The sequence below is a fragment of the Alosa pseudoharengus genome, unplaced genomic scaffold (genome assembly GCF_046254945.1).
Source record: "Alosa pseudoharengus isolate Yale_2024_CS ecotype anadromous, Long Island Sound unplaced genomic scaffold, YU_APseudo_1.1 YU_APseudo_1.1_scf_8, whole genome shotgun sequence".
Classification (NCBI taxonomy): domain Eukaryota; kingdom Metazoa; phylum Chordata; class Actinopteri; order Clupeiformes; family Clupeidae; genus Alosa; species Alosa pseudoharengus.
The window spans coordinates 39,427,854-39,441,195 of record NW_027468870.1 but is presented as its reverse complement, the minus strand read 5'-3'; the positions used below and the strand labels follow the sequence as shown (position 1 = coordinate 39,441,195).

Here is a 13,342-nt window from a genome sequence, read left to right as displayed (position 1 = left end):
ACTATGTTCTAGTATTATAGGATAATGTACACATTACTGTACACACCTGGGTGTTCAGTCGTCTCGTGTGTGGAAATAAATAAACGAACAATTTTGGAATTTGCACTGAGATGTTGTCGGGTAGCCATTGAATATTCTGGCATCAGAGATTGCTAACAGATGTTTCAAAATATCTGGGAACTTTCCGGAGCTCTAAATGGCAGAGGATAGCTACAGATCAATTCACACAATCATTGAAGTAGGCTGTATTATGGGCCATAATGTGTCAATAAACATATTTGTCAATAAACATAGAAGAGGCGAAGCGCAAGTTTTATAGCAAACAGGACTTTTTCAGCACATATCAACCCATGTAGGCTAGCCCAATGAACGCCTATGTAAATACACAAAACATTCACATCAAAGCAGGGTGAGTTCTTCGGACTTGCGAGTGCTGTCAATATCGATCGTATGCGGTTTGCACATATACAGTGATGGCCAAAAGTATTGGCACCCATGCTAAAGTTGACTGAAAAGAGGAATATAAAATCATCTTTTGGAAATTGATCTTAATGCCTGAAGTGAAAAATGAGGAAATATCTAACCTTTAAGGACACCAATTTTCTTAGTGAATGAATAATGTATCATAAATAAATAAATGTTCTTCCTTAAAATACAGGGGTCATAAGTATTCCCACCCCTATGTTAAATTCCCATAGAGACAGGCAGATTTTTATTTTTAAAGGCCAGGTATTTCATGGATCCAGAATACTGTGCATCCTGATAAAGTTACCTTGGCCTTTGGAATTAAAATAGCCCCACATCATCACATACCCTTCACCATACCTAGAGATTGGCATGATGTTATTTCAGTTAGCCTATTAGCTGGTTTGATTTGTATTGAGCTCAATGCAAATCAAACCAGCTAATAGGCTAAATAGGCTAAATAACTGGCCTTTAAAAATAAAAATCTGCCTGTCTCTATGGGAATTTAACATAGGGGTGGGAATACTTATGACCCCTGTATTTTAAGGAAGAACATTTATTTATTTATGATACATTATTCATTCACTAAGAAAATTGGTGTCCTTAAAGGTTAGATATTTCCTAATTTTTCACTTAAAGTGCGTATGTCAGGTTAAAAAACATTTTTGACAAATGAAGGGACATGAAGCAAGATAGTAGTGAGTAGTGATTTTTCTTGAAAAATCAACTTTAAATACAATAGAACAATATTTACAGCTATTTTTATAACTGAATTTATGAACATTCCAGGAAACATTCCAGACACAATGATGACCTCATAAGAGGGAGTCCAGCAAAGTTGGTCAATTAAAACACATGGGATAAGGGATCACACAGTAGGTTTTTTTACACTGATGAGGCCAAAAACATGACTTCATTCCAGTATGTCATGCTAGAGTCTACTACCTGCCTGACATAAAAATATCCCGATACCTTTTTTCTTTACTGGCAACCATTATTGATATTAAAATGTGATATGGGTAAGTAGCAATGCTTGCCAGTTGTGTCACTTGCCATCACATATAGGCCATTATATAGCCTAAACTAAGTAGAATCAGTAAGCAACTCATTAGTCTGTGTTCAGCCAACCATGGGCATATATGCTTTTCTTTAGAGACCTGACTATAAAACCATCAGTGTATATGTGCTACCACACATTTGCTCTTTATATATCTGCTTATCAACTAATGTTAGCTATTGACAGACTATTAATTTGCTTACTGATTCTACTTAACTTGTTGTATATGAAAGCCTATGTGATGGCAAATGACACAACTGCCATTTTGAAGCCATGATACATACTAATAGTGATCCGATCCTACTCACATCCCTAATCAATTTCTCACTGATGATTTGATGGCCATGATTTACCTAAATTTTGTAGCCTATCCGTCTTTACTTTGTCCCTGCCAGTCAGGCTTATGCTTATGAACCACTAATATGTCATAGAGAACATTTTTGGCCTTATAAGTGTAAAAGAAAATGCAGTTAAAACCAGACTCTCAAGTTTTGAAGTTTGCAAGGAGTGAGACTTTGTTTCTCGGGGGGGGGGGGTACATGAAAGTCGAAGTACATGAAAGTCCTATGTCTGCTTGTGGCTCGTGGCGCCACGCCCCCTCCCCCGATCAACAGACCCACCCTCCCCATGTCCCATCAACCCAGCTTCATGAGAGAGCACAAATTCCATTATTTCAAACACACTGTTTTATTTATTCTAGAACCCTATAGTAAATAATAATAAATAATAATAACGCATCACTGCAAACCTCAATCTGATGCAGGTTATGTTGACCAGCCTTTCTCAAACTTCTTTGACCTGAGGCCCAGTCATGGCAGACTTTGGGGTCATAGGGCTCATCTACACGTACCCAACCCCACTCCCTCCAAATCAAATTGTCATTATCATTATCACAATCATTATTATGCCTATATTGTTATAAATGCACTTTCACTTAAATGTTTTGTGACATGCACATCAGAGGACTGCTTTACTAATGTAAGATAAAATTAGTTTCATTGCTTTTGCATGGTTGCATGATGCTTGCATAAGAAGAATACTTCTCAAAACAGCAACAATTATATGGGTGCTATTGTTTTGGGATGTTTCCCTCATGCAAGCATCATACATTGGTAGGAAATGGAGAAAAAAATACATGTTTTTTAATGAAGTTTAATTTGAATGCCTGAATGTAAGGATTCAGGAAACACAATACCAGCTTTTTTGGCGAGCAGATAGGCGTAAATCACTGATCTGTTGATCTTTAACAGATAGAAAGAAGGCTACAATAGCTTTTGGCCACTTTATATTCAAATTTGACTATACAATACTCAGTGCTATACAGTGTATTATACAGTCTCTGCTCTGTTTCTATGGAAGTTCCAAAAATCAACGTTGTTCTATTAAGTGTCGTTAAACAATTAAATAGCATGCAACAGGTTGAAGCGGAGCTTTGATACCAACGTTATCGATTAGTTTCAGTTTGCATTGAATGAACGCTCATACCACCACTTTATTGTAGGCTATGGCTCCATGTTTAATGACATCGATAGCAGAAACGTTTGTTTTCTTTTTTTGTCGGTCCGCGGTATCTTGATCAACTGCGCAGCAAATTATCAGACGAAGCACCGGGCCTAATTTCACTCCACGACTCCGCGGACCATCGGTCTCCACGTTGCGGACCCACATCAAAACAAAACTATTTCCTGATTGGTTGAGAAATCCTATTTTCTGATTAGCCGATAGGTTAGTAATTGAACAGCAGCTCTCTGAGCTGAATGAGCGCACAGACAGCAACGTTGTATGACACGTTTGTAAAATATAGACCTTAGAAATTTCTGTGCAAGTTAATAATTTCTCGGAGTGAGAAATGCCATGTGTGGCGTGCGAGCGTGTGAAGTCATTGAAATGCGTGTGTCTCACGCTCAATGCATGAGACTTGAGAGGTCTGGTTAAAACCCATTCTCCCCTATGCTCAACTTTGCTGGACTCCCTCTTATGAGGTCATCACTGTGTCTGGAATGTTCATAAATTCAGTTATAAAAATAACTGTAAATATTGTTCTATTGTATTTAAAGTTGATTTTTCAAGAAAAATCACTACTCACTACTATCATGCTTCATGTCCCTTCATTTGTCAATTTTTTTTTTAACCTGACATATACACTTTAAGGCATTAAGATCAATTTCCAAAAGATGATTTTATATTCCTCTTTTCAGTCAACTTTAGCATGGGTGCCAATACTTTTGGCCATCACTGTAGTCTAGTGGTGTGGTGGTGAAGTGCAGTCATACTGCGTTCAAGAGCGTAGGGTAGGTCTCCAGTAGTAGCCTATATTTTAATTTAACGTCTTTAATGGTAAGAGATCGCACAGGGATGGATAATGAGCGTTGTTTAAGATTAAATTACAATGCCAGACACCTTCAGATAAGAGACCCCCTCAGATTTTTGACTTTGTTGTTTTTAATTCGAGCACTGGTTTTGCATCTGAACTCTTCATATATACAGCTCTGGAAAAAAAATAAGAGACAACTGCATATTTGTCTGATGTCATTCTACCGTCGCTGAGTGACATTCAAATGAGTTGACGGTCATATTCAAAATTAAGAGACCGCTGCAAGTTTGAATATGAGCGTCAACTCATCATATATTTCTCATGCTGAGGCTCAATTTCAATTCTCAAAATATTCTGTGGCCCAAACATTTATTCACAAGTCTGACAGGTAGTCATCGGACTACTTCCAATGAGTCCTGTTCTTCACTGGTTTACTGTGATCTTCTTCACTTGAGACACTAACTTTACTTTTCATTTTTCCACTGCTCCATTATTACACACTTTAGTGTAGTGTTACCCATAATTTGTCAATGACGACCCCATCAAATATGTTCCAGATCAACGTCAAATGAGCGTCAGTTTGAAGTATAGGCTTGTAGTTAAGTTAATTCAAATATCTCTAGCTACTTTTGAACTTGAATTATTTAATAATTTGCTTTTACAGTATTTGAACCTTAATTACAATATTTAAAATACTCCCTCTACTTTTTCATTCATTTATCGTCTATTCTCTTCTCTCTCTTCCCTGCTGTTCTCTTTTCATCAGACATAAAGATGTTGTAAAACTTTTGAGGAAAACTGGTGCCCATCTCTCCCAGAGTGAGCTTGAGGATGCAGGAACAGAGATGTGCAGGTTTTGAAAGCATACAAACATTACTTACACACACACACACACACACTCATACACATTCATACACCTCAAACTCCAGTCTTTTCAGACATACCATAGCAAATAACAAGATAAGATAGCCTTATTTCTCACAAAACACTTCATTGTATATTTAGGATAAATCATACCCATTAGCTAATATGCCAATTCAGAGAATTACAAGACACATACTGTAAGCATTTTACTGTTCAAAACATACAAAACTTGTTTTGGACAGGGTGGACTGATCTTGTCTGTGCTGATGCTAATCTGTATGTTTGTATTTTTCACCTCAGTCTTGCAGCAAGCTCGGATATTGAAGGTCTAGAGATCTGGGCCTTGGCTGGGGTGGATCTAAGCATCCCTAGCTATGATGGACAGACAGCATTTGATGTGGTAAGCTTATTTGAAATAATTTGGTACTTTGATTTTTATTCTGAAGGACCGAAAAAAAAAACAATCAAATACAAATGCACAACAAAAAACTTAACTTACATAGCTACAAGTGTCTAGTATCCAAAAGGCACACATACCAATCCAGTACGTATGTATTTATAACTTTGGGAATTATGACAGTAAAAAGCAGAAAAGACTTGTCGCCCTATTTTACTGTGTGTACGTTATTTAAATAGCAAATATACTAATATACTTGCACCCATATGTGGGTGTGTTGGTCAAAATATGTCCTGGCGCATTTTCGGTGCTTATATCTGAAGGTATGCAACTTTGGTCAGTCCAAAAAATGTGCAGATGTTATTTCACAAGCCCAGTTACAACCCTATAATTACGCTGGAGAATAAAACGGATAGTTTTGGCAGATTTAGAGGCCCCTCATGGTTTTCCGGACATCCACATGAATAATTAATTCATGCAGCCAACGACTACTCAATTTAAGATCTAGTGTAGTAAGTTATGCTCTAATGGCAGTTTAGCCTACTGTAGCAATACACATGGAGTCGTGCATGATTGAGCCAGAATTGGAGAAGGAATCAGATACTGACGAAGAGCCAGTCCCTCAAATATTAGAATGAAATGTTTCTGACTGTCAAGTATTGTTCTTTTGTAGGTTTTCTCTACTGATTCTTCAGCCCAGACACAAAACATCCAGTAGCCTGTAATTATTATACTTATACAATCACTATATGTGCTATGTAACCCCAAAATACGGATGTATATGCCAGTTACCTCAAAGAAGCACGTATCACAAATTGACCACCACATATGAGGAGGAATTTTGTTTGTTCGTTTACTTATAGCATACAAAGTTAGCCTAGGGACTAAACGATAGTTAGATGGCAACCAGACTCACACTTGGAGGATGTTCATTTAGCTGTTTTTTGTTTTTTTTTAGAAAAAACTGGCTTTGTAAAAATGATCCAAAAATTTTTTTAGTAATTGTTGGCAATTTATTTTTTTAGAGATTTTTTTAGAGATTTATAGATTATGTAGAGGAAAAAAATATAGAATCACAAACCTAAAACAACATAATTAGTACATTGTTGCACCTCTTCTGGCTTTTATTACTGATTAAATTCTCTGAGGCATAGACTTCACTAATGTAGGACAGTATTCTTCATCAATCAGGTTTCAACTTTGTCAAACGTCATCTTTATATTTTTTATTTACATTCAGTGGACTAAAGAGAAGAGAAGTTGAAAATTGGATGAGAGTGATATTCATATATTAATCACATATCTGCATTGGGCAAGGAGATGATGCTGGAACTTTTGTTTGGTGCCACTCCAATGACAAAGATGACTGCCTGAAGAAAACAAGAAAGTTTCCACAGTCACTGATGATATGGGGTTGCATGTCAGGTAAAGGACCAGGGGGAGATAGTCATTACTTCTACAGCACCGTTTCCCAACCTTAGGGTTGAAAGATATTGGATATTGGGTATCTTACAATTTATCAATAAAAAAAAATATATATATACATTAAATAAAAAAAACATAAAACCTCCATGCTATACAAGTTAAGTGACTAATCGGATCCTTCATTACAATCAAGCTATGAAAAAATAAACGTAGACATCCTGCATGAGATCATTGTGGGTAATAATGCTTCATCAATGTTCGAAACAAAGTAGCAAAACAACCAGGCAAGTTAGTCAAACAAACAAATGAGCTCGCTAGGACATTTGGGGAAAATACCACTCTCAACTGGATGTTCCATCAGAGGCGATGTGCGCTCTCTCACACAATGTTAATAGAAAGACGTTTTGGTGATAAGGAAGTAATTTTCCAGGATGATGCCTTATCTTGCCATAGAGCAAAGAATGTTAAAACTATTCTTTAGGACAGACATATCAAGTCAATGGCATGGCCAGATCAACAGTCTTGATCTCAATCCCATTGAAAATTTATGGTGGAATCTGAAAAAAATGGTGCATGACAAGGCTCCATCCTGCAAAGCTGATCTGTCAACTGCCATTTTACAAAGAGAATATCTACATTATTGAAGTCTGCCTCAGAGAAATCAAGCTGAGAAGGTGCAAAAACATACTAATTATGATGTTTTAGGTTTGTGATTCCATATTCTTTCCTCAAGATTGAGTGATTCCAAATTTTCTCTATATGATCTGCAAAATAAATTACCTTAAATTACTAGAATTTTTGGCTTTTTTAGCTGGTTTGATTTGCATTGAGCTCAGTGAGCATCAAACCAGCTATTAGGCTAACTGAAATAAAACCATGCCAATCTCTAGGTATGGTGAAGGGTATGTGATCATGTGGGCCTATTTTAATTCCAAAGGCCAAGGAAACTTCATCAGTATTCACAGTATCCTGGATCCATGAAATAACTGAAATAAAAATCTGCCTGCCTCTATGGGAATTTAACATACTGTAGGGGTGCCAATACTTATGACCCCTGTATTTTAAGGAAGAACATTTATTTATTGATGATACATTATTCATTCACAAAGAAAATCGGTGTCCTTAAATGTTGGATATTTCCTCATTTTTTTACTTGGAATCCACTTTGCCATATTAGTTTCAAAATTACCATCCGCCATTGTTGTTACTTTTCAGCTTTCTCCACAAAGCGAGAGCCTAGCCTGTTAGCTTAGTTTAAAAAAAAGATGGCGGCCATATCTTTTAGTTTCTGCAAGTGAATACCCACCCACTGATCGGTCTATAGCGTGAATGGGTCCCACCCCCTGGGAAAATGAGGAAGGAGTGTTTGTAGTCTCACCCCCTCGACAAAGATATGGGACTTCCTGCTTTCAGTGACGCAAAATGACGATTTTTACATCATTGAAAGCAGGAACTGCAACACTGAAAACCATATTTCTCAAAAATGAGGGAACGACCATTCAAAAACATGACTGGGTTTCTAACGATATAAAGCTTAATGCAAATGGGTGAAGTGTCCCTTTAAGTAACATGTCATAATTAGCCCCAACCTGTGGCTTACAGTAAGCAATTTCGTTATAGGCTGTGAAAAAGCATGGAAATGTCATTCAAGGTCTTTTGTCAGTGAAAATGGGTGGGAACCCTGTCTATTGCAACCCTAAAACTAGCAGGGCATTCCAATTATGGGAATTGTACACCCTGTGCAGTGGGTAGGGATTAGGGAATTCAGCGTAGGGACCGTTGTGAATGCAACCTTAGCTAACATACTAGTGGATCACTTATTGGCTTGCTAAATGCTTTCTATTGTTCCAAGACAGTTGGCAGACATCGGAAAAGTTACCAATGTGATGGTTACTCCCTCTACCGTGCCCACACTTTTAGATTAGATTAGATTCAACTTTATTGTCATTGTGCAGAGTACAAGTACAGAAACAACGAAATGCAGTTTGTGTCTAACCAGAAGTGCAAAAAAGCAGAAAAGTGCAATGTGATATACAAAGTAGGTGGTGCATAGACAGGACAAAATATATAGTGCAGTGTATACAGTAGTATGCAGTTGTTTTCAGAAGGTGGCTTAGAGTAGTATAAATTAAGTAATTGCAGTGTATTAGCAGTAACCTTATAAGAGCAGAATCAATATGGCTATGTAATATGAACAATGTATGAACAACATGTACAGATATGTGCAATGTAGTGGCAGTACCATTATAAGAACAATATATATATATGCAGTGTATTAACAGAATATATTACAGAAAAACTGAATAAATATGGATATTTAGTATGAACCATATAAACAGATATGTACAGTATGTACAGCTATGTGCAGTGTGGTAACAGTACCATTGTAGTGCAGAAACAGTAACATTATAATAGTATTAAGAACTAGATGTACCGCATAGCGGTACAAAATATGACTCAGTCCTGTACATCCGTTCCGCGAAAATAAATCACACTTCAATTTGTCTCCATATTTTACTCCATCCCCCACTCTTGAAACTTTTGTGTATGCTTGTTTGGCATGCCTGAGTGTGTGTGTGCGGCTTTATTTATTTATTTATTTATTTATTTATTTACAAAAACATCTCTGTCAGTTCCATGCCGTTTTCAACAGCTATCAAAAACAAAGGTCATTTTTGGATGGATGGATTTTTTTGTGAATGTTTCTTCTTCTACATAAGATTTTAGTCATCTTTAGTTCATGTAATACTTTATAGTCAATGCACAAATTAAGTAACAGTAGTCTGAAACGTTATTGTTAATGCACAAATTAAGTAACAGTAGTCTGAAACGAAATGCTGTTTTACATCTAGTGGGGCCTTGATGAAATGCGTCGCTAGACTGTTCATACACATTTGAAAGTTGAAGAGCTGTTGTCCGTTATTGTTCGTGCAAATATAGGCTGATTCATGTTCCCTTGCATTGTGTAACTGAGGTCCATGGCTAGTCTGGCTTTCACCAGACCAAGCTAAATCTTTTAAGAAATCAAAAAATAAATAGCGGGCAGATCAGGCTGGGTTCACCAAGCCTAGTCCATAGGCACCCGATATTGTTCACGCTCTGGCTATTCTAAATGCAAAAATGCATCAGGGAGTTATGACAAAACTGTAACTAACTAACTAGATCCTAATAGAAAGCTGTTAGCTTCCCTAAGCTACAGGTAGGCTTATAAGGTAGGCCTATTTACAACATAAATTGTCAATAGGCTATGCTGGCGACACAAATAAAATCTCCTTTGGAAACCAATGGCTTACGCCTTACAGTATCAAGCGGACTTAAATTGCCATATCGTGGCGAAAAGTTGTAATAAAATTCACGCAGCTCCATGAGTCAAGGAAAGCGCGAATGAAGTAGCCACTTCTAAATGGGACCCACTACACAGTAGCTTAAGGTGTGTTGCTAAAGCAGCCATAATGAAATGAAGGTGTCATTGTTTGGATACTTCACACACACGTGCTTTTTAATTTCACAGACTACAACTACCAAGCTGGAATCAAAGCACATCGATTCCCCTCTCACACCCTGCACGCACTTAAAACAAAATAAACAGGCGTCTCAGTCTCACGCATATAGGCAAAACTGTATCAGACCGGTGTAACGTTGGTAAATCTTCCATTGCACAGAATGATTTTTGTAGCACGTGCAACAAATGACAGTCGAAAGATACAATTACAGTGCTGCTATGAATTTGCTTGGTATAACCGCATTTATAGTTTTCTACAAATGCAATCAATTAAATTGGCCTCCATCACTCAACCAACGCTAAAGGTAACATTACCTAGGTCCTTATTGATATTATAAGATTAACGTACCTGCAGTAAAAACCAAGCATGTCCGATAAACATCCTCAGATTTATTTCGGCTTCAAGAATAAATGGGAATTACATTTCATGTGAACATCATCCTATCCTTATTAGACGTTCTCTGCGGTAAACTATAGTCCTTGTAGGAAGCGTCCATTGTTATTCCAACCCACGTTTAACTTCCAACAAAATTACGTCTCACTGCAACGATGTGCCATCTAGTGGACAAATGACTACTTATCGGCAATACTGGAAATGCAGCCATGATGATGATGATGAATATTTATTTTGGCTTTCTTTTAATCCTACTGAATTTGTAATTATGTATCGGCCGTTCTAATACCGATAGTATGTGGGTGCCTGTGTGTGTGTGCATGTGTATATGTGTGCACCGCCATCTACAGGCCAATGAGTGTACAGTCACTAAATGTACACATAATCTAATTTTTTTAAGACCCCCCCATGGATGAAATTCTACGAAACTTGGCATACCCCCATGCCAGGGGGGTGCCAGGTCAATCATACACATCAAATTTGCCAGGTCAATCATGCACATAAAATTTGGTGCAGTTCTGAACATCTTAACTGAAGATAGGGGCAATTAAAGCAGAATAATATTGCATTTTCATTTTTTACCGGGGGGGGTGCAAATCACAAATGAGTGATTATGGGCCAGATTGATGTGGGCCCTTGAGACCAACATACCATAAAAGATTCTTCATCCTCGGTGCCACGGTTCAGGTAGTTATTTAGGAAAAACTGCTTTTTTTGCGGTTCGGGGGGCCCAGCACGGGGGGGGAGTGGACCCCGGGGACGAAACAAATTTTTTCCGTAAAAGTGTAGTGGGGCTACATACCCACCAAATTTCATGTGCCCCGGTGGTTCGGTGTCCCGGGTATCGTTGACCAAAAATTCAGGAAGTAGATGACGGGAAGAAAAAAAAAAAAAATAAAACTTTGACAATCCCTATATGACCGCATCGCTAGCTTCGCTAGCGGCGGTCATAATAAGTGTATGTGCAGGATGAAGACCAGTAGAATATGGCTATGTATAAGTGTAATTACAGTATGTTCATTTGTAAATAAATAGACACTATGGATGGGATAGGGTAGTGCAGTTGTGTGTGTGTGGGAGGGGGGATCTCTGCCTCATTGTTGTCCCTGTCAAGGCTGCCATGGTTGTGGACACCTCAACAGGCACAGGCAAGGAGGCATCAGGCGGGGGCGGGGCATGGGGTGATGTGGGCTTAGTTCGTTGGATGTCACTGGGATGCAGAGCTAGAGTTTAGTAGGGTGACAGCCGCAGGAAAGAAGCTTCCTCTGAACCTGCTGGTTCGGGTGCGGAGAGACCTGTAACACCTCCCGGAGGGGAGTGGGGTGAACAGTCTGTGGTTGGGGTGAGAACAGTCTTTGATGATGCTGCACACCTTACGCAAGCATCGCTTGCCCTGGATGGCATCGATCAAGGGGAGTGAGGAACCGTTGATGCGTTGGCCAGTGTTTACCACCCTCTGCAGTGCTTTCCGGTCATGAGCTGAACAGTTGCCATACCAAACTGTGACACATGGTTGACGCATTGAAGATGCTCTCAATGGTGCAGCGATAGAAGTTCACCAGGATCTGAGGAGACAGATGGACCTTCTTTAGTCTACTCAGAAAGAAGAGATGCTGGTGAGCCTTTTTGATCAGGGTAGAGGTGTTGAGGGTCCAAGAGAGGTCCTCAGAGATGTGGACACCCAGAAACTTGAAGCTGGTGACACGCTCCACCTCAGTCCCGTTGATGAGAATGGGTGTGTGTGTGCCAGCTTTAGACTTCCTGAAGTCCACAATGAGCTCTTTGGTCTTCTTGGTTCCAGGTTGTTATCAGTGCACCATGATGTTAGGTGCTGGACCTCCTCCCTGTAGGCCGTCTAATCGTAGTTGCTGATGAGACCAATCACCGTAGTGTCATCTGCAAACTTGACATTGATGTTAGAGCCATGTACAGGTGTGCAGTCGTAGGTGAAGAGGGAGTAGAGGAGAGGGCTTAGCACACATCCCTGTGGAACGTTCAGGGTGATGGTTGAGGAGGTGTGGTTATCTAACCTAACAACTGAGGTCTGTTGTTTTTCAAGAATCAGAATTACGAGTTTTAACCCTTTAGGCGCCAGAGGGTTTTTTTCGAAACGTTCGATTTTGAAACTATCCTATGAGCACTTCGACCTCGTCTAACATACCCAGTGGCATTAGACAAAGGCTCCACCACGTTACTGTCGCCGCGATTGCGGAGAAACACACGGTCAGAAGACAGAGGCTATCGCTACATGGACATTACCTCCAGCCTCGTTCGCCACACCACTAACACCCTGCTAACTTCCTGATGAACGATGAATGATCAACGTTTGTGCTTGGTGTAAGCTAAACTCTCACTTTGTCCAGCTGCATCATTGCAAGGCAGGGACGCATCTGAAGCCTCACTAAACAAATCACCGTCATTTTCTGAAGGCAGATATTCCCCTTCAGAAACAGGGTCCGCGAATAGAAGACCCAACACTTCATTTCGGGTAAACTTTTTTGATGCCATTAGACGATAATCTAATGCAAATACTCGCTGACGTTGACAATATCGCTCTGATAAAGTGGCTCACACGCACACAAGCTCCGGTATTGCACGCACTGATTCAATGCGCTGTACCTAGAAAGTTTTGTTTAAAGCATGACCTTTTTTGGACTCGGGGATGACGTATGACATGTCTGCCATCTAGTGGACGAAATATCGAACGAAATATGACACCCTATTTGACTAAATCGGCCGTTTTATTCAGTACCGCATCTTGTCGAGTAAACTCGACCGTGGCGCCTAGAGGGTTAATCTACAGTCAAACCTAGCAGTTGTGCAGTTATGTGCAGGAACAGTTATGAAGATGGACTTCCTGTAGCTGCTTTATGAAGCTGTGTGTGAGATCAGACCAGCAGCCGGTTGCACCTGTTAAACGAAAGT

The 13,342-nt window shown here is 39.2% G+C and overlaps 1 protein-coding gene across 3 annotated transcripts in view; it reads left to right on the top strand.

The window, feature by feature from the left end:
* The window catches only part of aspg (asparaginase homolog (S. cerevisiae)), a 72,304-nt gene that overhangs the window by 48,707 nt on the left and 10,255 nt on the right, over window positions 1-13,342 (top strand). For all 3 annotated transcript variants that reach the window (XM_076275212.1, XM_076275211.1, XM_076275209.1), the window contains 2 exons: window positions 4,603-4,689; window positions 5,001-5,100. In XM_076275212.1, the coding sequence (XP_076131327.1) occupies window positions 4,603-4,689; window positions 5,001-5,100 (187 nt within the window). The remainder of the gene's footprint in view (window positions 1-4,602; window positions 4,690-5,000; window positions 5,101-13,342) is intronic.